Raw genomic sequence first — 25,655 nt, forward strand, 5'->3', positions numbered from 1 at the left:
TTACAGCTGTTCCAATGATAAATTGGCTTTAATATTACCTCTTCATATTTTCCTGTCAAATTATACATTTTACCTCTGCATGGTCCGTTTATTTGCCACTTTGTTCAGTTTAATTGTATGTTATTGCAACGTACAGAACTAGTGAAAAGTTTGGACACACCCTCCCATTCACGTGAATGAGAAAGTATGTCCAACCATTTGATTGATTGTATATTAACAACTTATTTATTCTTTTAGACCTTGACTCACATTGAGTAGAACAGGGTTTCACTGATGTTACCCTGTCAAAATTCTTTCTCCTTTCAAAGGAGCAGTATCATGTTGTAGGTGTATCATATTTTAGGTGTAAATTTCACTGACAAGCAAGTTCACTGAGTCCCATGCTTGTTGCTATTCTGAGACTATTAGAAATTAACGTGAATATTTTGCTGCAGTTTATGGTTGTCCTTAGATACATGTTATATTAGTCTCATACTTTTTTGTTCCAAGACAGATGGAGAAGGATTCCCCATCAACTGCTGTCAACACCCAGGAATCATGCCCTCTCTTGGATGGGCCATCTCCTCTACAGACTCCTCCTTCACTCATCTCCAATAACCACTCTGCTCCTCCCCCTCAGACTGCTAAATCTCCATCCTCCACAGAAAACACCACAGAAGACAGATCATATTCCTCCCTACCATCCGCTCACACCATGTCTAAATCAATGGATTCTCTTCCTTCTTTAGACAGCACAGAACCTTTATCTCTCGCTGTGTCCTCTAAACCCACATCCACAGATGTTTCCTCTAATCATCCATCTCCTGCTGCACACAAAACACTACATATTACTCCTCAAGTATCCAAGCTCACTTCTGCAGCCAGCATAGGCTGCAGCATTCCCACAGACTCCCCTCCAGCTTCCCCCACCACTGCTTCCACTACATCTCCCTCCGCCTTTTCCACCACCCCCATGAAACGCACCTTTGCCTCCATGGCCAAGCGGGTAATAGTACAAGAAAGACTTAGAAAAGCAGAGGAAGAGGATGCCAATGATGAAGAGGATGGTAAGAATGCCTTCATTTTGCCTTGAGGACTAAATGACACATTGTGAGATTTAATGGCCCTGAAAGCTGAAGTCACAGACTTGTTACTGTGTTGAGGTGATAAGCCTTGTTCCATGTTTTGGAATGTCTCTCCATGTGTAGCAGAGTAACCTATCCTTGGGTAAACATCTCTCTTTACCAGAAAAGAGAACTGCTTTTGGCCAACTATGTTTTCTCATTTTAATCCTGTAATATGAAGTATTTTGGGCTGCAATTTCAATTCCTGCTTGTTCGATCACTGCTGTGCTCAGTGACTGTTTTGTGAGTAAGTAAAAGGAGCTGGTCATATGGATTGACAGGTGAAGAGTAGTGATCATGCAAACCTGCAGTCTTGCAGCTACTTGTCTTTCCTATTTCCATGCATGCAGCACATACCTGTTTATGTTTTCCTCGCAAGACATTTTGAACTAAACACAGCATGTTTAATTCAAAAGCTTAGTCAAAACAAATTCTTCTAAGAGTAACTTTTTTCAGAAAAATGTGAATGGAATGTTTGCATTTAGAAATTATTTAAATATACATTTTTGAGAGAAAATAATATAATTATTGATTAAAACTTTGTGATATTTTACTGTCATTATATTTCAGAGCTGCAGCTCACTGTCAAGCAATGACCCTTTACCTTAAGGACACTAGGGAAACTGGGAGTACCTTAAATCTGGGGTCTTGTCACTGTATATCTGCATAGACAGACCGTTTTAAAACAGACACACTCTCACTTCTACTCCACCTCTGACTTCATTTTATGCTCATGTTACCAGAAATATGTCAGTTGGGATTTGTTCATTGCTAGCTGTGAACACATTATGTGTAAACACAAGCGCTAAGTAGCAATGCTCCTATACCTGTATATAACCAAGTATAAAGGTATATGGAGTAGTTTTTTGATTGATTGAGAATGATATGTGTACATTCAAGGCATCCCCTGTCCTCTTCTCACCTCTCCTCCAGATGAAGAACCAGAGGAAGATTTATCCTTTGAGCAGGTGGAGGAGAAAGCCAAAGCTGGTGATGCCAGAGCTCAAACCCATGTGAGTGAAAACACATGCACACAGACTCTTGGCATTGTTTTCCATCTTGCTGGTTCACTCCTTCTGGTTGTGAGCATGTGTCTATTTATGTCCACTCTGAAGATGATCCCAGGGTTTCAATATGATACACAAGATACTGTCGCACAAAAAAATATGGTTATTACTGTGTGAAAAATATATATATATGGTTATAAGTGTATGATTTTGTCAGTCAGGGGCCAATAAAATACTAATTTTATGTAAATGCAGGTACAGTGGAAGAAAACAAAACTATGTGACACAAGGGAGTAACAACTGGGCATTTTGGAGGAATGGAGAAATACTTAAACCTGTTAAGTCCACTATAAGTACATAAATGAAAGTCCTTCATTATTCCAAGATTTGCACCCTTTTTCTTTGAGCTTCCTAACCCAAACCTATCTTGCTGTACCCAACAACTGGTGAGTAAGCCTGTGAGTAAGCCCATAGATACCCAAGATACAGATATTCTAAAAGTATAAATTTTGCACTATAAACTGATAGAAACACTATTACAGTGTATTGCAGCATGCCCTATATTTGTCCAAATAATAATGAAACATTCACATTGTCTTTACTACTTGTTCTCTACCGACACATACAAGAAATGGTTATGGCAGTAGTAGAAGGGGGGCTAGACATGGAAGATGAGACCAGACTTTGCACTCAGTATCCATCGACTCTGAAAGGGTAAATTCCTAAGCGGCTGGCTGTGTAGCTTTAACTTTTCCATGTTGTATGCTGTGTATTTGGACATAGGACACACCTAAATAGCTGCAAGTGTGTGTGTGTGTGTGTGTGTGTGTGTGTGTGTGTGTGTGTGTGTGTGTGTGTGTGTGTGTGTGTGTGTGTGTGTGTGTGTGTGTGTGTGTGTGTGTGTGTGTGTGTGTGTGTGTGTGTGTGTAAAGTAAAAATGTCTAAACATGTGACCCTATCACTGCTGGGGTTGGATATAATGTTATAAAAAAGAATCAGTGTTAATTATTCATGCCAATACAGCAGGGTTGAGACTTCTTATTGTATATAATATGAACACAGACAGACAGGACTCCAAACTGTCTGCTGGGCCATAGCACCCTTTTGTCAGAATACTAATGCAGAGGAGCTTCAATGTAAGATAGATCTCATCACCACCACCAACCCCCCACCCCCCAAACGCATTTGATAGTAACTAAGTGAGAATGAAGTTACGAAATGACAGTTAAGATTAGAAAACGGTCACTTGATATGCTCCCGGGGCCTCTGCTACCCCTGGAAAGAACAGCAGTTGGCTTTGACAGAGACATTGATGGCTACGGGAACAGCACATTCTGGGTTTTATGGTCATTTGTTGTCAGTGGGTTTCATACAACTCACTGTGATTGTATTGGAACTAGTTTTTTACCATAAAAACTGTGTTTTGTGGATTATCAAAAATAATGTAACAAAAACAAAACTACATACAATTATAAAATAATACTGCATTTTATTGTTGTGGAAGCAGAAATCTCAAACTCTTGGGTAATGTCAAATATTTTGTATCTGTAATAAAGTAAATGGCTGATTAAACAATAATCTTAGTTAATGTAATAATGTTAATCATTTTTGTATTTTACATTTTACAATTATTTCTATTATAACATATAATAATAGAAATAATTGTTATTATTTATGTTGTATTCTAAATACATGCAGTGGAATGTACTCTATTGTAATAGAGTACATTCCACTGAACTTTATGCCTGGTTGTACTTAGACCAAGGCCACACAAACTGAATTAATCTCCTCTCCTCTGCCTTTCTTTTGTCTTTCAGCTGGGTCAGCACTACTTGATTCTTGCTGAAGAGAAGAACACAGAGGAAAATAATTGTCTGGCTGTGACTTGGTTTATTCAAGCAGCGAAACAGGGAAGAAAAGGCGCAGCAAGAGCACTACAGCGTTGTTGGATCCAGAAAATAGGTTAATGTCACAGAATACAATATTTGCACAAGCGTCTCCATATTTGCTGGTTGAGCCCTAAACTTCTTTTTGTCTGCCATCCTCTGCTAGGAATCACTCCAGAGAATGAGGCAGATGTGCGGAAGTTGTCGACAGAGAGTAAGTTTGAGCAGGCGGTGCGTAAAGCTGCCATGATGATGTACTGGAAGCTCAATCCAGAGAGGAAGAAGAAGGTGGCGATGGCTGAGATGCTAGAGAATTTCAGCCAGGTCCAGGCAGTGCAGGGTAAGATACACCCACACATTACAGACATGTGCTAAAAACACTATTAATACCATATCTAGTATCTTTGCATTGTGACAACAATCCTGCCTGATGTATGACAGATTAACCAAAATCCTTCAGCATGTTTTCATGTGATAGTTGCCATTACTGTGAAATATACATATATTCCCCTTTGTTTCAACATTTGCAGCTGTCATGCTGAAGAATATCACATTACATGTCTGCATTCAGGGTGATGTTTGTAACTCATTGATGCTGTGTTCATTTCTCACCAGCAGGTGGCACTGCAAACAGGATTCCTAGCCCAACCACAGACCAGACGCAGAAAGTGCTAGAGTGCATGGTCAGCAAAGAGTGTGAGTATTCAGAGAGATACAAATAGAAATAATATAGTGTATCCTCTAATTGCCTTCATTGTATCTTCTCAGCCAAACAGTTGGTGGACCTGGATGACTTTGTTGAGATGACTAAGAACTATGCACAGGGTATTGTCCCCTCTGCACCTCAAAGTGGTAGCAAAGTCACAGCCAAGAATGAAAGCCCTACACTTGCTTATGACAGCAGTGGAGAGGTAAAAGAACCAATTAAAATAAAAATAAAAAAATAAGTACAAAATCATCATTAGAAGACAGGCATTTATATTCTTAATTAAAATAATTCAAGACATTGTGTGTGTGTGTGTGTGTGTGTGTGTGTGTGTGTGTGTGTGTGTGTGTGTGTGTGTGTGTGTGTGTGTGTGTGTGTGTGTGTGTGTGTGTGTGTGTGTGTGTGTGTGTGTGTGTGTGAAGTGCAAGGCTGAGCTGCTACCTTCAGGAGGAAGGAAGTCCAACAAAAGTGGTTGGAGTTTTGGCCGAAGAGGGATGATGCTGCACAGGAAGCAAACTAGGGCCATAAAAACAGCAATGTTTATGAAATCACGATTAATGGTATCGTATTTTGTCTTCACATTTCATAGTGTTTTTACATATTCATAAAATCTAGTGAATGTAATTATTGTCAATGTTTTTACTCCTATTCAGTCGTTTGAATACTTACTAAGTCTCTTTTTTAACTTTCGTATGTTAATAGGGCTGCAACTAGTGATTATGTTTGATTAATCTGACAATTATTTTCTCGATTAGTTAATATTTGTTTTGAATGGAACCACCAAATGTCATAAAAAATTATCTAATTAGTCAATAAACTGACTAATTGTTGCAACTCTTAATGCTAATGTCTCCATTCCCACTTCATATCTGTCTCTCTTCCCTTCAGATGCTGCAGTACCCGCTGCGTGCCTTTATTGAGATGAAGGAGAACCTGGTCGACTGGGCATCACGAGCCGGCGTCCAGTGGCTGAGCACAGTCATCCCTACACATCACGTCAATGCACTCATCTTCTTCTTCATCATCAGCAACCTGACAGTTGATTTGTTTGCCTTTGTCATCCCTCTGCTTGTCTTCTACCTCTCCTTCATCTCCATGATTATTTGCACTTTGCGTGTTTTTCAGAGAAGCAAGGTGAGTGTGCTTGTTTTACTTTATTACAAGCACCTTTTTGGGTTGTTTGATAATGCAGAATATGTTGCTACTTGTCCATCTCTCCTTTCAAGATTGTTTGTTTTGAGCACTTGGTTTTCACTTTCACTTTTACTTTCCCCAAGATTTGATAAACATTTTTCTGTCACTCATTCCATAAATTATTCCAAACCACACACACAGTTTGAAATGCTTTTTTAAAATAGATTTTACTCAAATCTCCCAGAAATGTGTTTCTTCCTTTGACTATTTCTTCCATTTCATTTTTCCAGTCTTGGGAGAACTTTAGAGCTCTGACATCTCTGCTGACACGTTTTGAACCTGGCCTAGATGTGGAGCAAGCAGAGACCAACTTTGGCTGGAATAACCTCGAGCCGTACCTCTATTTTATCCTCTCTGTCTTCTTCGTCATTTTCTCGTTCCCTGTAGCTGACAAGGGCTGGATCCCCTGTTCTGAGCTCTCTACAGTGGCCATCTTCTTTACTGCTATCAGCTACTTGAGCCTCAGCCCCAGTGCTGTGATGTATGCACGCAAAGCAATGGTCATAGAGGTCAGAGGGGACACAACACAAGATCATGTTGTCACCTAATAATTACAAATTTGATTAATGTGTGCTTTCTTAATATCAATATATTTCACAAACAATAGTTAAAAATAGGCCATGCATTGCAGAAGTACTTGTGTGAAACTTCAATATCCCAGATTTTATATAAATATACATTTCTCTATTTTTATTATTATCGTGATAGAATAGCAATTAAAACCCAAATGTATTTAACAAGTTAACAACTGTGAACTGTATATGCTTAAATGTTGTTTTTTTTATCAGTCGCATGCACAGTAAAATAATTTTTTCTCCCTTATAATGACAATATTATTATATAATAAAATATGGTGTTAATGTTAAGCTATACTTATTCAGGAAATCTCTTTGAGAGACCTGGGAGCAGGTAACACATACAGGGGATCACAGTAAGATAAATAAGGTTTATTCACATCACAATCGCACATTACACGCTCACAGGCAAACTAATTATGACAATCCTTCAAAGATAACCTAAAAATGTTCATGAATGTACTTCCTTTTCAATCCAGGTAGCATCATCTCTGTGTAGCCTGACTCAGTTACTGCCGGGGAACATGACATGGATTTGTTTCCTGGGACACACCTTCACCACACTGCCACTAGGGGAGTCAGTGGAGCTGAAGCTCAGTCTCCCATGCCTGCTGTATATCTACCTGTTCTATCTGTTCTTCAGGTGAGCAGGGACATTTGGTCCATTGGACATGTCGGTCATTGCTCATTCACTTTTACTCTTAAATTGTTTATTCTCTGGCCTGCTTGGTTACTTTATATGTGTTCACTGATTATTGAGAATTAAAAAGCCCAGCCTTTGTTTTGTGTTTGTTCCATTTCAACACGTTTGAGAATTAGGATTAATTGAAGTGTATGCCCTCTAAATTATTAATTTTTCATCCTCTTTCTTCCTTTCTTTGTCCACTTTTAGCATGGCCAGGAGACGTGGCTTCCGGGGGACTTACTGCTTCCTGGTGCCATACCTTGTGTGCTTCATGTGGTGTGAGTTCTCGGTGGTGCTCCTTCAGAATTCCTCTGCTGTGGGTCTGATCCGCACCTGCGTGGCCTACTTCCTTTTCCTGTTCGCTCTGCCTATCTTGTCATTGGGCCTTGCTGCCATGCTCTTCATCCAGGTCTTCAAGTGGTTTCTCGAACTGGAGCTGACCAAAGTCATTGTAACCCTGGTTGTATGTGCAATCCCAGTCACCCTGCGGCTCTGGACACGGTTTAGCATGTCTATTTTGGATGTCTTCCGCTCACTGACGTGTCGTGGCCCAGTCAAGCTCATCTTACTCTGTATCTCCATGGTGATCCTGTTCTTCTCTATTTATGTGTATCATGCAGAAGGACAGAAGGTCTACAACTCTACCCTGTCTTGGAACCACTATAACCAGGTGTGTGGGCCTCCTGCCTGGAAAACTAAAGGCATGACCCAGACACAGATCTTCTGTAGCCACCTGCAGGGACACAGAGTAACCTGGGTTGGTCGCTTCAAGCATGCCCGTGTGGCTGAGACAGATAATGGGGCGCAGTCAGTCATCAACATGCTGCCAGTGTTTATGGGAGACTGGCTGCGCTGCCTGTATGGAGAGATGTATCCTAAATGTGAGCCAAAGAATGCTAGAGCTGCAAACCTAACAGCTGCCAGTTTGGCAGCCAGCTCTGCATCTGCTACAGTCTCACTGCCCATACTGCTGCAAATGCAAGAAGAGGAAGAGTTGTGTCAGATTAAAGCTCTTGCCACACACACCTGCCATGTCAAGCGTTTCGACAGCTTCCGCTTCGCGGTGACAATAGGGATGGTGAAGGATGGAAATGTAGAGGTAGAGGACCCAGCCAGTGATATAGTCCTAATGGCCAGTCATGAGTTCCAGCAGGTCCTGCTTAACCTGAACCCTGGTAACATGGTGGGCTTCAGCACCGAGCTGGAGGGCCATCTAGGAGTTAGAGCTCCAGTCTTTGAGTTGAAGGCTATCAACTGTTTGGATTGTGTTGCTTCACCGTTTACTGGAGGCAGGCAGGTGAAGATAGAGAGAGACTGGAGATGCACTACAATGAAAGCGTTAAAGTTTGCATTTGATTTTTTCTTTTCTCCCTTCCTGTCAGCAAAAATCATTGCCTGAGAACAAAGACATCAACAAGACACAAATCAATCAATCAATCAATCTTTATTTGTATAGCGTCAAATCACAACAAAGTTATCTCAAGGCACTTTACACATAGAGCAGGTTCTAAACCATACTCTTCAGGTTTTAATTTTAAAGAGACCCAACATTCCCACATGAGCAAGCACTTAGCGACAATAGCAAAGAAAAACACTTGATGGAGACAACAGCACAAGATGCACAGCTGACAAAGTTAATAAAGTTATGGCTTTGGAGTTGGATATGGATGGTAGGGACATGTCCCTACCTACCAAGTGTTGCTAAATTGTTCCTACCAATATTTTTACCACTTTCATACAATCTAGCCACTTTAACAAATATATTGCTCTTTCATGCTTATCATAACAGTGCACTTTTTTGCAGTAAACACGGGGAAACTCAGCCTGATGAACTGGCAACCCTCAACTTCAGCAATACCAGCAGCAGTAGTGAAGTCAGTGAGATGGAAAATCTAATCTTTACAGTTTAAATGACCCAAACATCACAGAATTAAAAACGATTTCACTGGACAAAACTAATATCAATTCATATTATATTTAATTTCCAGCAGTAGGTGTTAATTAAAGTGTTACGGTGTTAATTTGTGATTATTGCTTAGACATTGAGTTTAATTAAACAAAGTTATTACTGTTGGTGGAAAATTTCTCCTCAACACAGGTTAAGACATCTGGTCCTTTTTAAAGAGAAACCAAAGTGTAACAGTTGAGCTTAAGTAATAAGAATCCAAACATTAATCTTTTAATTTAGTGTGAGAAATATTTATCATTTAATGCCATCCCTAACTATTTCCATGAGTTTATCATGACCAGAGTTATCATTGCATATGTGTCATTAGGATATGAATATTATTTATAAATTAATCATTTCTCCAACAGAACTGTAACTTTCAGTTATTGCAGCAGCCTGGGCACCACAGAGATGCACACACAGGTTAGCTGCAGCCTCATAGGTGAGCTCTGATGTCACAGTGAAAGACCCATAGGTTCAGGAGATTGTATGAATGGAAAATAATACAAATCTCAGGTGAGGTTTGAAAACCTTATAGTAGCTACTTAGAGAGCAGCACCTTACAAGTTTCTATACATATATTATAATATTCATGGTGACACTCTATGATATGTTATTATTAACATTATTTTTTGTCTTAGGTTTATAGTTAAGTAGTAGTAGTAGTAGTAGTAGTAGTAGTAGTAGTAGTAGTAGTAGTAGTGTCAATTAAAAGAAATGTAGAAATCTTCGGGCAAGTCAGCAAATACATAATAAGTAAAGTAAACATTTTGCATAGTCCCATGAAAGAGAAGAGAGATAGAAGATAGAAGAGAGATAGCAACAAATAAAACAAATGCAAATACATATACCATTATAACTTAAATAACTTAAATTTCTTCAGGGAGCCACCTTGTGTTTTTTAGTGTTGTTTACACTTTGATCCAAAATTAATTTACAGCTTATGTCTTATTTCATGCTGATATTATCTAGAAAAACATGTCATATTTTGGATAGAACAATTGATACTAAGATTTTATTCTTTCACTTTATGTACCTCTAAAGTGTTTCAATAATGGCTAGACATTTTGAATAGTCTAAAAAATGTATCCTTCTTCCATGGTCATGCATTTTAAAAAATGTGCCAGCTTCCAAAATTGTTGTAAGAACTGCACAAAAGCCTGTAAATTTATGGCAGCAAATGATATGCAGGGAAGGCCATATTGCATGCTGAGTGCTTCTGAATAACTATAGAGATACTGTATAGCCATTAACAGTAAAATATTCTCAGAGTGAACTTCACCTTAGAGCAATGTTGTTGCTGCTTTTGTATTAATTGTACAGATGTGTACATGATTGCATGTATATGTGTGAGCCTTTGTGTTTGTCTTACATGAGTACATGTTTACAATATGTACATTTACATTTATTCATAGTTTGATTGGCAGACTATATGTTTTGGATCTGTTAGCTAATTATTTCTTGACTTGTGGTCTTCACATGTTGTCTTAATGTGTTTTTTGTCAGTTTATGATCAGATTTTCTTGTGTTATGGTTCAATTCACATAAAATGTTGAACATTTAAAAACCCAAAATAGCCCATTGAACTGTTTGTTTGCTCTTAATAAGGCTGTTAATGTTTGGCTCACAAACCTTTCAGAGTGTGCAGCTGTAGTCTCGCTATCAGTTTGTATTACAAACTCAGACTTAAATACCATAATAAAGATGTCATAGCTTATGATATGTCCTACTGTTTATGATGTCTGGCAAAACCAGTCAGTAAAGGTATTTTAGTTTAAGTGCCTTGAGATGACTTTTGTTGTGATTTGGCGCTATATAAATAAAGATAGATAGGTAGATAAATTGATTGATTGATTGATTGATTGATTAAGCATTAAGTAACCTGGGGGATGACTTCTAGATGTGTTTTTTTAATATATAATTTACAACACAGCCTAGGATGAGTGGTCCGCTGAGGAAAACAACATAAAACAAAACTATGATCACATTTATTCCAAAATGTAAGAGCAAGAAGAAAATTTGACAGTGTTCATTCCATTGCTATAGACTGCCAATAATGGAAATATTAGACACTATTTGTTTCGCTTCACAATGCAGTGTGCCTTTACGTTGCAATGTTGTCACATTTATGATGACAAAATAAGTCATAAGCCACACAAGTGAGCACTAGTATGATGTTACCTCTAGTTGCTGGTAAATGCCAGTCAGTGATGTTGAGCCTGTACACTGTGAACTTGAGTGCCTTCTTTATGTAGTGATGGAATTGATGGGAGCGTGCAATCACTATTAAAGTGCTTGTCTTTTTAAACAAGGTTTATTTTATTTTCAGTATACAAAAGTGCAATACAAATTCTGAAACAGGCACTGTAGTTATCATCACCCACCCCTTGTAGTCCCGCCCCGTCCGGCAAGTCATTCAGCAGATGGATATACCCCAAAGTAAAAAGAGAGAGAAAGAGAGAAAAATAAAATAAAAGAAAATAAATAAAAGAAAAAATAGGAGGAAAAAAAAGGGTAAAGGTAAAGGTTAATGGATTTCAGCAAGTAATTGAGCATCTGATTTCTCCAAAAGTTTAGAAACGGTTCCCAAGTTGAATACAATTTGGATATAGATCCTCTCACAGTGTATCTAATCTTTTCTAGTTTTAATGACTGCATAACATCTTTAATCCAATGAGCATAAGTAGGAGGGGAGGCCTCCTTCCATTTAAACAGTATTAACCTCCTTGCTAATAAGGTGGTGTATGCCACCACATTTGTCTGAGTGGCATGTAGATGTGCACCAGCTGGAACGACCCCAAAAATTGCACTCAAGGGAGAAGGTTCTAGTGGGTATTGGAGGATAGTGGTTAAAGCATCAAATATGGATTTCCAGAAATGGGTGAGTTTCGGGCAGGCCCAGAACATATGACAGAGGCTGGCAGCGTCCTGTTTGCATCTATCACAGGCTGAGTCTAGCTCAGGATAAATCTTAGCTAATTTTTCTTTAGAGTAATGAAGGCGATGAACCACTTTAAATTGAATAACACTGTGTCTCAAGCATATTGAAGAGGAGTGAATCCTTTTTTACCACCAGCTCCCAGGTTTCCTCTGACACAGACATCTGCATATCATTCTCCCACCGAGTTTTGAGAGGTTCAAGGGGTACCGGGCTAAGGGTATTGATTGTATCATAGAGTTTAGAAATGAAGCCCTTTCTCGCAGGGTTAAGATCAAGGATGTTGTCTAATTTATTTTTGGATGGAGAGGCTGGAAATTGACCGAATTTGCAGCGAGTGAAATCTCGGACCTGTAGATACCTAAAAAAATGAGTTCTTGGCAAGTTAAATTTCTCACAAAAGCTGATTAAAGGAAGCAAAAGTACCCCCTATAAATAGGTCTTCCAGGGTGCATATACCCTTTAGTCTCCAAATCTCAAAGGCATGGTCAGAAATAGAGGGGGGAAAGGCCGGATTTTTAGAGATTGGAGAAGCAAAAGGCGGGTCTTTGAATTTGAAGGCCTGTCTAAATTGTTTCCAAATCCTGACTGAATCAAATATAACTGGATTAGTAGTAAATTTGGATACAGAGTGGACCATAGGAAGTGATGAGCAGAGGAGAGAGTGTAGAGATGTTTGAGATAGCGAGGACATCTCTAGTGCTAGCCAGGACGGAGTATCTGTATCTATGACTTTGGTCTGCCAAAAGGACAATGCTCTCACATTGCAGGACCAGTAGTATTGCTGGAAATTTGGTAAGGCCATCCCACCAGCTACACGCGGTTTCTGAAGGACAGCCTTGCGTATCCGGGCCGTTTTCCCATTCCAAATAAAGGATGAAATAAGTTGATCCAATGAAGAAAAGAATGATTTTTTTATGTAAAGTGGTATAGTCTGAAACAGGTATAAAAATTTAGGCAATATGTTCATTTTAACTGCATTAATGCGACCTGCCAAAGATAGGGGGAGCCCAGACCAATCTAGCTTGACACGGCCCAGCAGAGGAAGAAAGTTCCATTTGAAAAGATCCCTAAATTCCCGCGTTACAACAACACCCAGGTAAGTGAACCTTCTGGGTGAGATCTTGAATGGGAGGGAGCTAAGTGGTAGTTCATCAGCAGCTGTGTTGATTGGAATTAGTTCACTTTTGTGCAGATTTAATTTGTACCCAGAAAAGGTCCCAAACTGTTTTAACAAATCCAAAATTCTGGGAATAGAAGATAGAGGATCAGATGTCAGGATTAACAAATCATCCACAAAAAGTAATACCTTGTGTATCTGATCTCTATGGATACCATGTATGTTGTGGTCACTGCGCAGGGCAATTGCAAGTGGCTCTATCGCTATTGCAAAGAGCAGGGGACTTAAAGGGCACCCCTGCCTAGTTCCCCTATGTAACTGGAAGGGTGAGCTAGTCGTATCATTTGTGCGTATAGAGGCCAGTGGGGAAGAGTACAGCAATTTTATCCAGGATACGAAATTAGCACCAAAACCAAATTTTTGCAGCACAATGAAGAGGTACTCCCACTCCACCCGGTCAAAAGCCTTCTCAGCGTCAAATGAGAGTACTACTTCTGGTGTCTGAGAAGGCTTAGAATAAAGGATATTAAAGAGACGGCGAGTATTGAAGAAGGAGTACCTATTCCTGACAAACCCAGTCTGATCTGGCGATATTATATCAGGGAGCACTGTTTCCAAACGTAGAGCTATCACCTTAGCTAGTATTTTCACGCCAGTGTTAAGGAGCGATATGGGCCTATAGGACGCACAGTCAAGGGGGTTTTTGCCCTTCTTGAGAAGCACAGAAATTGATGCTTCGCACAGTGATGGAGGGAGAGAGTGAGTCATAAACGACTCACTGAACATCTCGGTCAGTAGTGGGGAGAGGGCTTTAAAAAGGTCTTGAAAAATTCTGACGGAAAACCATCAGGCCCCGGACACTTACCACTTTGCATGGCACGAATTGCTTGTGTTATCTCAATTTCAGAAATAGGGTTCTCAAATGTGTCCCTTACATTTGGATCAATTGAGGGGATCTCCAAATTGTGGAAGAAGCGGTCTAGTAACAGCTGATCTTTAGGGGGCTCAGCAGTATATAATTTTGAATAGAAATTATGAAATGTATTATTTATTTTGTCATGATCGGTAGTAACTTCACCTGAAGGAGTGCAAATTTTCGATATAGTTTGACGGGCTGCTGATTGACGGAGCTGGTGCGCAAGTATTCTGCTCGGTTTCTCTCCCTGCTCATAACTATGCGAGCGTGACTTCAAAAGGAGACGTTCTGCATGTCCGGTAGACAAGATTTCAAATTCAGTTTGGAGTGACAGGCGTTTTTTATATAGCTCAGGGGATGGGGAAGCGGCATAAGTTCTGTCGAGTTTAAGTATTTCCTCCTTCAAGATGTTAATACGCTGCATTTTACATTTCCGTGCGTAAGCAGAATAGGACATAATTTGGCCCCTCATATAAGCCTTTACAGTCTCCCACAGAGTTGCAATGGATATGTCTGGGTTTCGGTTAATTTCTAAGAATGAAGTAATTTGATCAGTCAGAAATTTAACAAACGCCTCATCCGATAGTAAAAGAGAATTGAAGCGCCAGGGTCGGTGAGATACAGGTTGATTTGGTAAAGTAAATTTAAGAGTCAATGGGGCGTGATCTGAGATCACAATAGCCTGATAATTACAGCTTTGTACTGATGGAAGTAGTTTGTGGTCTAGCAAAAAGTAATCAATTCGAGAAAAGTTCTTATGGACATGAGAAAAGAATGAGTATTCACGAGTTGAGGTGTTCCGGAAACGCCAAACATCAGATACCCCATAGGAGCTTAAGAAAGTATTAATGATAGAGGAGCATTTAGAGATTGGGAGAGGTTTCGGCGAGCTACGATCAAGATTAGTGGATAGGACGCAGTTAAAGTCACCTCCAAGGATTAAATTGTGTGTGTTAATGTCAGGCAGGCGGGAGAAAAAATCTTTAAGGAAATGTACATCGTCTGAATTTGGAGCATAAACGTTGGCTAAAATAACCTGAGTATGGTACAGTTGCCCAGTGACAATAACATAGCGCCCCCTTGAGTCTGCATCTATTTTGGAAGCTGTGAACGAAGTATTTTTATCTATGAGAATAGCCGCACCACGAGATTTAAATAGGAATTTTGAATGAAAAAGTTGGCCTACCCAGCCACATTGGAGTCTAATCTGATCTAAGTCACGAAGGTGTGTTTCCTGGATAAATGCAATATGAGTGTTGAGCTGTCTTAGGTGGGTCAGAACCTTTTTCCTCTTAACAGGAGAGTTGAGGCCTTTCACGTTCCAGCTGGTGCAGTTAATTGGTCTACAACCACCCCTCACTGTTCCAGATGATAGTGGCATCATATGTCACCACTGGAGAGAAAATGGCTTGAATATCTATTGAAATAGTCAGAGAGAGATATGAAATAAGAAGAGGACATGTTAATCATCAAGAAATTAGTGGAGAAAAATGATTGTGGCATTGTGGAGAAGAAAAAGGGCAAGAAGGGGGAAAAGAGAAAAATAGGGGGGAAGGAAGAAAGAAAGAGAAAAAAACAAACAAACAAAAAAAACAAAAACATCATCCATAATATGCCGTCTACCCCTTCCCAAAAAAAACCTTTCCCCAAACACCCGCCCCACCAGGGGCATGCAAACACTGTTGCATATACAAAACCTCCTAACAAACATTGGAGTCCTGCCAGATTGCAAAATAAGAAAACCATATAGGCACTAAGGGGCATTAGTGAGCCATACCTAAGGGAGAACACATAGTAGAACATTTCCAGAATATAACAGGTCCATTCAATTTAAATACAAGCAAAATGTTATCATTAAATGAATACAGTAAACAAAAATCAAGTGGAGTCACTTTGTAAATGAAGGCTACGTATACACGACGCATATAACTACTCTTTTTCTTACATTCAAACCTTGGTGAAATGAAGAATCATTGCCCAGTAAACTTAGCAATAAAGTAAACAAATAAAAACAGCTCAAAACGAAGGACCCAGTTCAAAATATATCAGCCATTCCATAAGACAGGAGTAAACAAGGAACAGATAGGGTGCTTTAAACGGCACCTAGAGTGCAGGAATGCAGAAATAAACTGTAAACATAAGGGTTGTTAGCAGCCGGTAACCCATCGTTCAAAATATATGTAACAATTGTAGTTCAGAGGATCGGTATTTGTAAAATGTATTAGCTGCAAAGACTAACCACCAACGGTAGCACTGGCAGTATTAATAACACATTAATCAGTAAAAGAGACGTGCAGTTAACGGATGAGGTGGCTAAATTAACAGGTCTGGATGACATCAAAGTAGCAAGTCAGTCATTGTAACAGCAGTAATAAACAATAGGTAGCAACTGTCACATGAAAAGAAAAGGGAAATTACCCTGATAATGTGACCAATGTGTTTCACCAGTAACGTTATAGTCCCGAACTAGAAGTGGTTGAAAGAGAGCTTTTACGTTATGCTCCGGCTGACCAGCTGTTAGCTCCAGAAGCTAACTCTGACATCCTCATACCTCTGTATCACATGGAGATTAAGTCCGGTTACCGGGAGCCGGTTGGTCGGCAAGGACATGGCTGTGAATATAAGATGTAGCTTCCTCGGGGGTATTGAACACAGACTGGATGCCATTGTGTGTGATCCTAAATCGCGCAGGGAAGAGCAAGCCATATTTCACCCCCAGCGGTCCCGGAGCAGTTTCTTGGCTTCACCAAATGCTGCTCTTTTCTTCGCCACAGCGGTGGTGTAGTCCGGGAAAAGCATAAACTTGTGGCCGTTGTGGAGGAGGGGCCCCGCTTGTCTTGCACGTTGCATTATGTCCTCCTTGGCTCTGAAAAAGTGCACTCGGACAATGAAGGGACGAGGTCTGTCCCCCAGTCTTGGTGGCGGCTGTAGGGAGCGGTGTGCACGGTCAAGCAGAGGTCGCTCCTTCAGACGCAGAGTGTCTTTGAGCAGGTCTGAGATGAAGTCGGTCGGTCGCGGTCCCTCAATCCCCTCAGGCAGGCCTATGATCCTCAAATTATTCCTGCGTGACCTCCCCTCCAAATCCTCACATTTTTCAGACAGCGCAGTCACTTGATTAACCAGGTCTCGTAGCTTAGTCTCCAGAGAGGTAGTCTCATCCGACCAATGGTTCGCCCCTCTCTCCAATGTCTCCACACGGGTCGCCAGATCCCCGGTCTCGGATTTGACAGATCGCAGATCAGTTTGTAATTCAGTCCGTACTCCGGCGATTTCAGATCTCAGATTTTCAGCCAGTGAATCGATTTTAGCATCCACAGAGTTACAAATGTCCTTCTTGAGTGTAACCAGTTCAGCTGTTATATCAGTACGAAGTGAGTCGATTGCATTTAGGACCGCATTGTCGGTTGCAGTGGAGTTAGCTTGAACGGTGCTAGCGTTAGCGCCTTTAGCACGGTTGTTTGGCATGGTGCAAGAGTCAAAAAAGCAAAAAAGTAACACCACGGTTGTTTGGAAATTGTAATAAAGAACGGGGAAACTGCAAAAATCCCCAAAGCACCTCTAATTATCGGATTAGTTGACAATCGGCAGGGAGCTCCAAAATCTTCCGCCTTACCCGCTCATCTCGTAACCGGAGAAAGTGCTTGTCTTTTAAACAAACCCCACTTTTAGGTCGTTTTATTCAGTCTAATGTTTAAAAAAGATTTTAGTGATGTGTGATAGAGACAGATAGACATAAAAACGATCCAATACAACATTTTGTAAGATTTCATATTATTTTATTAATGCACATTCCTGTCATTCACCTCATTTGAGTTATGTTTTTTGTATTGTTAGATTTGTCTTTTTTAAACTATGATAGATATACACGCTAGTAGCATTGAGTAATGGCAACATGCTGCTGCTGCTGCTGCTGCTGTGCTCCTGAACGCAACTCCTCTCACTGGTTGTATGTGGTGGTGGTGGTTATGATGCGAATACAACTGACTTGCTCTAAAATACAACTCACCATTGGAGGACTGAGTCCTGGAACTTATATGCTTTAAGTGGCCTCTCGCTATGTAAACCATTTTCATGGTTGTCATGGATGTTACAGTGTTGTACACTTTGTCAAACCAATCAGTGCAAGATTATGTTTGCAACACTAGCAGACAGTGAAGAAAGAAACATTGTAGGGGTACCCTTAAGAGAACCCTCTTAAGCTCACAGGCGGTAACATAGATGTCTGTGAACACTGATTTTGAAAGAAAAAGAGGTGAAAAGTGAAGAGAGAGCAGACAAGTGAAACAGAGATGATAACACATTTCTTTTCTTGGGATTAAAGGTTTCCACAGTGAACTGTACTTTTAAGATTTGAAAGTGCAAAGGGACTTGATACTTTCCACCTCTGCACTGATTCTGTTACTCCACCTGCTACACATCCAGACCACTTATAATAATCCCATCAGGGCCAAGGTCACTTGAAAACAAAGCACTTCACTGTAAGCAATCAAAGCTTCACCAAGTCACACAATTCAGACATCACCTTACTGCTGCACATCCTGGCTTTCAGTGTCACACTCCAGAGTAGCAAATGGCGCTGTGAGGTATACAGTATAATGACATAAAGAACCCGTGATATAATAAATTCACATGACATTATGGTTTTCAGCAATGTACCTAATGAACTATTGCACTGATGATAGCCTTTGCCTTCAAACACACCGGACACAACCTTTGTGATCAAAATGTTGATTCTGGGGGCCTCATATATGCACAATGTGCTTAGTTTCAATAATTTCTTTGATTGTAAGATGCCTCTTTAAAATGTGCTTATGCGTTTTAAAACGACCACAGCTCATTTTAAATCAGCATTACACTTAACACGTCAAACGTTTGCCAATATTAGATTTAACCACCGATCTCGCTCAATAAAAGCATGTGTGAGAGAGCTCAAAATGTATAAGCTGTCTCTCCCTTTTACAATATTCTATGGACTTCAGACAAGGAAATGCCCTGATACTGCTGTCAAAAACCTGATACAAGCCTAATAAACACTAAGTGTTGGTTTGCACACAACTCCCTCCCTCACTATGGCCAGCAATACCTGCAAGCAAAAGCTCCTACGTCAAGTCCTGTAGTGTGTTCTTTCTATAAATGAGATTCCAGGTTTATTTGAAGTATATTAGACAAAATGTGTTTTTCACCCTTGTAGCTCTCTAGAAACAGAACTGGTACCGCCTTACAAAAAACGGACTATTTACAGCTTACAGTAAAAATAGTGTATGTTACCTGTAGAAGAGCTTTTGTGTTTTGAAGCAGAAATACTGCTGCACTGTGTTTTTGTTAGTGCTATTATTGCAAAGTGAATAGGGCTAAAATTATGTGTCATTTATGCGTGCAATCTCCAAGAGCACTGCTCTTAAGGAGAGAGGTTCAGCTGATGTCATCAGAGAAGAAAAAAGATTCAGGATGATGTTGTGAAGAACTGTACAATAACACCACTCCTAATATCCCAGAATTGTGAAAAAAGCCTAAAACTAGATTTACATCTAGTAAAGTCACTGGGCAACTGGAGACATAATGCACGGTCCAACCATCACAAGACCTTCATGTTCTGTAGCATCGGACATTCCTTCCCTGTTGCTACACAACACACATTTTCTATTTTGTGTTAAAACGTATGAGGGCACATCAGTGAGGAATGCAACATTGTGTGGTCAAAAGCACTGAGTCATTACAGATGCAGAGGTGTCCCTGCACCTCTTTTGCTGCCCTTGCAGTGGAGCCATTACACGAATATCTTCAAAAAGTGGAAGTGGTGGGACCAAAAACATGTCCTGATGGGTGAAGACATCAGTTCAGTGTTGAAAAAATGAATATACGCCTTCCAGGGAGATCAAATAAATTAACAGTGTTGTCATTTTATCATTAATCCAATCTTTTATCAACATAAACAGATGTCGCATCTCAGTATGTTGTGAAGCAGCTTGGCTTTGAATTAATCTTCTCATAAAGACTGTCCACTCTACACGCCTCCTCTAAGACATCCAAACATATTTGAGTCACCATTTGTGTATTTGTGATAGTTTGATAAAAGCAGTGTGTTTGTTCCATCCCTGTCACTGGGCCTGCGTCTCAGGGTTGACTCGATCCTGGAAGATGTACAAGTTGTTAGTGGCTGCTATGGCAATGATATTCTCAGAAGGGTGCCAAGCCATGTGCAGGATTTTCTTGGTAAAGTCCAAGCTATCTACGCCCACATCTCCACGGCGACGTTTGCCGCCAGTGTACACACGGCGGGTCCGCAGCACAGCCCGAGGCTTGCTGCTCTCCCGCCACGCCTCCAGGGTTACACCTCGCCCCGTCTCCCTGTCGAACATCCGAAAGAAGCTGTTGTACGCCCCTGTCATGATCACACTGAGGAGTGAAGACAAAGGGAGAGATATGGATGTAGATGGTAAAGACAGGAGAAGAAAGGACGAAGAAGAGAGAACAAAATTGAAAGCACAAAGACAGTGATTGATTTGATGTCAGCAAAGCTTGTCTCTGGAATTTATTTAAATGGCAGATAATGGCAGAGGTAGAGGATTAAGGGAATCACTGTAAGCAGAAACACAGAGCCACATTCCCCCTACTTTGCTCTTTTACTATCAAATGTACTTAAATGTACTAAGTCTATACTTTATATACCTCCTCAATTGACACTCACCTGTCTGAGCTGTTCCAAACACACTCAAACTTGTCAAAGATGCAGTCATTTTCATAGAGGGAACACAGCTTGCTCCTTAGATACTCATGGACCTGGAGATGATGCAGACAGTCAACCTTAGTTTCTGGGGTAGATTTATTATTAGTTAGATCAGAGTTTGTTTGTTTTTTTCTGCTGGTGTCCATATGTGTAGAATACAGAGCATTTCTGCATTTAACACCAAACATAGCCCACACCAAACCACATAAAAAAGAATGAAATTGAAATTGAATTTGAAATTATTTATTTATTCAATGAATAAATTAGGCCAATAGAAAAAACCCATTACAATGTCCCAAAATCCAAGATGCTATCTTCAGACTGCTTGTTTTATCAAATTAACAGCCCAAAATAGATTTCAACTGATACTGGATTGTCCTACTTTTACTCTTAGCCGTTAATTTACTATATGCAGAATATATACATAAACACGTTTTTTGCAGTGATCCCTCAAATTTGGTTACGAAACACCTGTGACAATGATATGTTATGGGGTCATGATATTTTACAGCAAAATCTTCACATTTGAGAGGCAGGAACCAGTGAGTTAGTTAAATTGTTAATAAATGTCTGTTGATCAAACAGTCTACTTCTTTACTTTACTTACTTCTAGTCTTCTGGACTAAACTTCATATACTGTAAGATTTGTACAGATGATCAGAAAGATGGAATCTAAAAAGACAGACACTATATATATATATATATACAAGCGTCACAGGCTATACAGACTTTGTAGAACTTGGTACTGTAGGTTTAGATGTAATCAGGTAATACATAACAAATTGCTACCTTGTTATCAGCAACCTATTTGCTACCTTACCTGGTACGTCTCCACGGGGCCCTTGTCCATGTTCAGGTCCCACACCTTGGCGGTGAGGTAGTCTCTAGTCAGCAGGTAGCGTCCACTGTGGCTGAACTTGACATCCGACACAGAGGAAATGATCTCTGAGAAGAAGGACCGGCTGCCGGGATCTTCAGGTTCCTCAAATGCTTGACAAAGACAGGAGGAGTTCGGAATTATTTAAGTGATAATTTATGAATAAAATAATAAAACAATCATGATAAATTATTTTGCTAAATTGTATCAGTGCAAATAAGGTCTCTAATCCCTGCAACATTTGCTCACATTTGGTGTGTTTGTCACAGAGTGCAGAGGCTCTCATGTCACAGAGGCGCAGGGTGCCCTTGCTGCTGCTGTACACAAACACATGGCAGTGCTGAGGGTGGAACTCTGCTGCTGTTATCACCTCCGTCAGGTCCTCCATGTTGGCTGGCTTTATGTCCACAATGTCTGAGAAAAAGGTTGGTCAGGGATCATACACCACACAGATGGCACCACATTGTTGGGAGGTGGCAAACAGAGAATATATGCACTCAGTATGATGATTTGATTACTACAAACATTTTATGCTAGAATATTTTTGAAGGACAAATCCAACATCCTTTTTAGTTTATTCTCAGTTACAGATCAAGGTTTAAAAGCGTCATGCTCACACCCCAACTCACAACCCAAAAAATGCACCCCAGCCAACCCCATGCATCCACACTGTGCTTCTCTCTCTGTTCTATTTGTGGTAGTCTTGTGTGGTTCAGTAGAAAGTGTACTGCTGAATGAATTATTTAAATTCTTCTTCCATAGATGCGTCTCTGATTTTCTAGGTCAGCTTCCATTTGAATGGGAAATCACCAAATGCACCCCATCCAACAAGCTACAGGCACGGCAGTACACAGCACTCTAATCCAAACATATATCCGAACATAGTCGTGTGCAGTTTACATTAAATATAGATCAAGAATGAATTCAGATGGTATGTGTCTACTGTATGTATACTTCAAGATGTGGTATTGTGTGCGTGATAGGTATATTTCAAGCCTGCCAAGCCTTTAGATGTAAGGATTTGCTCTTCACAGTAGTAGTTGTTGCTCCATTAAACCACTCACTTTGTTGACACTGAATGAAAAAACTACCAAATACAAACAATGCACTATGGAATTTAAAGGTAAGTGTTTTCTTATAGAAGCATGCCATATGCATCTAAAATATACCGCTTCAGTGATTTACAGTAATACACACTTTCTCATTCAAGGGAACAGGAAGGTGTGTCAAAACTTGTGACTGGTGCTGTGCATGTTGGCACACATAACGTGATTGAAATGTTAAAGTCATTCACACTTATATTCAAATTATTTAATTGCTTATAGTTTAAAACATAGATTGATTATAATGATTATTTTAAGATTAAGAAACAATTCAAATGGAAGTAAAATGGTCCCCCAAATATGACTAATGCTTAATGATTAATGCTAACTTTACCTGTAAGAAATGGCTCAATGAAATGCTTTAAAGGTTTTACTTTGTATGTCACCTGCATTCTTCTTTTATTGTGCTTCATTTTTGTTCCCAAAATAAATTCTCCTTTAAGATTATCCGTGTATAATTTACACATTGCTATTGCAGAGTTGCTTGGGATGGCACACAAATACTTTCATAACAGTAAAAAAGATAAGCCCAATGATCCACTTGTATTTAGTGCAGTTCAGGGAATTTCATATCCTGTGGAATCTGAAAAGTCTCTCCGGAGAGAAATTAAATTACACACAAAAATCAAAGGGGAGCTATAGAGTTACAGAAAGCAGATAATGTTGTTCATAGCAGCTGCAGAATTAAAAATGAAATCAGCATGGGACAAAGACAGCAAATAGCTGTTGGGAAGGATACTGAAGCTGCGGTCCGTGATGCCCAAGTGCCACATATTGATGCGGAGGTCATCAGCGGACAGGTAGGTCTCCCCGTCGCTGTTGACTGAGATGGAGTTGACATGGTAAGTATGTCCATTAGCAAACACTCGTCTGGGACGGACCTCCACCATCAGATCTGTGGGTTTCAGCACCGGCACCTGAAGAAAGATGGAATGAGAGTGTGGGTAAGAAATAGAGTGAAAGGTGACAGCAAGAAAGACAAGAAGGACAGAATCAAAGGAGTCAGGGGTCATATCAGGGTAAGAGTAAAGGCACAAAAGTCAGACACCCGGTTTGCAAAGCCAAAGTCAACCTGATACCGATTAAATCGACTAAAATCAAAGTGTTACATGTTCAAGTGTGTGCGAGCCGTGTGTGAGTGCACCTGCAGAGAGGTGATGGTAGAGATGTCCTTGAGCCGTCCCTCCTCATCTTTCAAGTTGTACCCTTCTGGTCTCTTGTCTCTCTCACTCACCTTCCACAGTTTAATGGTCTTATCTGTGACAGGCAGTAGAATGTTCACATCTCATCATCATTTTCACAGAGATAAACAGTGAGTGGAGAAAAGAACTAATAATGTTTTTTTGTTCTTCATATGGACAGTTTTAAGGCAACCCAGGTGAAGATATTTCTTTGGTTGGAAGGAAGATCATTTTTTCAAAATATGATTTCAGAGCAATTAAGTTTCATGATGTGAATATAATTAAAGCACAAATTATAATTCTGCGGTTCTCACATGTGCAATGTGGTGCCACTATTATACGCACAAGTGTGACTCCATTGAATGGCTTTGTGTTATTTTACACCACCTAGGTAATAAGTGATGAAACCACGCCGGCATAATGCTGGAAATTGGGGTTGGATTGTACTGAAGTTTGTAATTCACGCCACAGTCAATCGTGTCATTTTAAATATCAATCAAAATTCATGCCTTTTCACAGTCGATATCTCATGACAAAGACTAAACAAAGCTCTCCTGGTTGTACTTCATTCTAACTGGGAACTAGAAATCTGATTCATCATATGCTAAACATAAATATGTTTACGGTTTACTCGCCATTGGTGGAGAGGAGAAAATGTGCAGCATTCTGTTGTGGCAGCCATCTGATCTTGTTGATTTTCTCTTCAATCTCCAGACTCTTCAGGTAGTCAAAATCTGGTTCATGGCTCTGGAACGTGCTGTAGACGTTGTACTCCCCAGAGTCCCCAGTCTCCCCCACCTCCTCTGACTCCCCTTTAGACTGTCCAGGACAAATATTAAAGAAATCACAGCTCTGAATGAACACATTTACAGTATGTGTAAAGATATATCACATAGAATATGCATTCAGTACAAAGAAAAACACAGGTAGGGTCAAGATGAAGTGATTATTACATATTTGACATACTGAACTGACCTCAGTCTCTCTCTGGAAGATGACCACTCGGCCACCTTTATCCCCAGTGGCCAGCAGGTCCCCTGTCTGGTTAAACTCCACCGTAGAGATGACATCAGCTAGGACAACAGGGAAGTGAGGGTTATTAAGCAGAATAATAATTAGAATGAGAGGAAGAGAATTAAGAGACAGTAACAAATATGGAATGACAAAAAGTACTGGATCAATACAAAGTGTATTGTTCATTAAACCTAGAATAACTCATACTTGTGGAGCTCTGGCAAGATGATAACCAACAAATACATTTTCTGCACCCAGCTCCTTTTGACTCCAAACAATAAATCAAACATTTATCTGCCTTAGGAGAGTAAGACTTGACTTGGCCACAAAAGCATATCTAATAGTTAAAACAGTCAACAATGCAGTGTCTCTCACTGAGAGTTCAGTAAGTCATGAAGTGATTAATATCATCATCCATTCCTTATATCTAGCAGTGCAAGGATAATGCACCCATGAGCTGAAATGAATCCATTCAATCATACCAGTATGTTATCTGACACCACAGAGATTAAGATGACACACCGTCTGCTTTACCTTCAGTGACGTAGTCTCTCAGGAAGGTGTGGTTGATTTTGGGGCTCTCAGCGTCCTCGCCCATCTGAAGCTGAGGGAGGGTGATCCGCCAGCGTGCCCGTCCTGAGGGGAAGGGTCCAATCCGTGTTATCTCTCCCAACC

General features: G+C 40.1%; 2 protein-coding genes across 2 annotated transcripts; one reads left to right on the forward strand and one right to left on the reverse strand.

Moving 5' to 3' along the window:
• The first annotated feature begins 493 nt into the window (after positions 1-493).
• wfs1a (Wolfram syndrome 1a (wolframin)) lies at positions 494-8,555 on the forward strand. Its single transcript, XM_062425748.1, has 11 exons — positions 494-1,046; positions 2,037-2,116; positions 3,928-4,072; positions 4,163-4,336; positions 4,612-4,692; positions 4,765-4,907; positions 5,125-5,262; positions 5,591-5,836; positions 6,127-6,405; positions 6,951-7,114; positions 7,364-8,555. Exons 1-11 carry the CDS (start codon positions 494-496, stop codon positions 8,553-8,555), a joined length of 3,195 nt encoding a protein of 1,064 aa, XP_062281732.1.
• Positions 8,556-20,176: 11,621 nt separating this feature from the next.
• Positions 20,177-25,578, reverse strand: ppp2r2ca (protein phosphatase 2, regulatory subunit B, gamma a). Its single transcript, XM_062430205.1, has 9 exons — positions 25,515-25,578; positions 24,942-25,039; positions 24,602-24,785; positions 23,930-24,042; positions 23,525-23,702; positions 21,932-22,096; positions 21,626-21,795; positions 20,767-20,858; positions 20,177-20,474 (listed from the first exon to the last, which is right to left on the reverse strand). Exons 1-9 carry the CDS (start codon positions 25,576-25,578, stop codon positions 20,177-20,179), a joined length of 1,362 nt encoding a protein of 453 aa, XP_062286189.1.
• Between the last annotated feature and the right edge of the window lie 77 nt (positions 25,579-25,655).

This window comes from Scomber scombrus, chromosome 2, assembly GCF_963691925.1.
Source record: "Scomber scombrus chromosome 2, fScoSco1.1, whole genome shotgun sequence".
Lineage (NCBI taxonomy): Eukaryota > Metazoa > Chordata > Actinopteri > Scombriformes > Scombridae > Scomber > Scomber scombrus.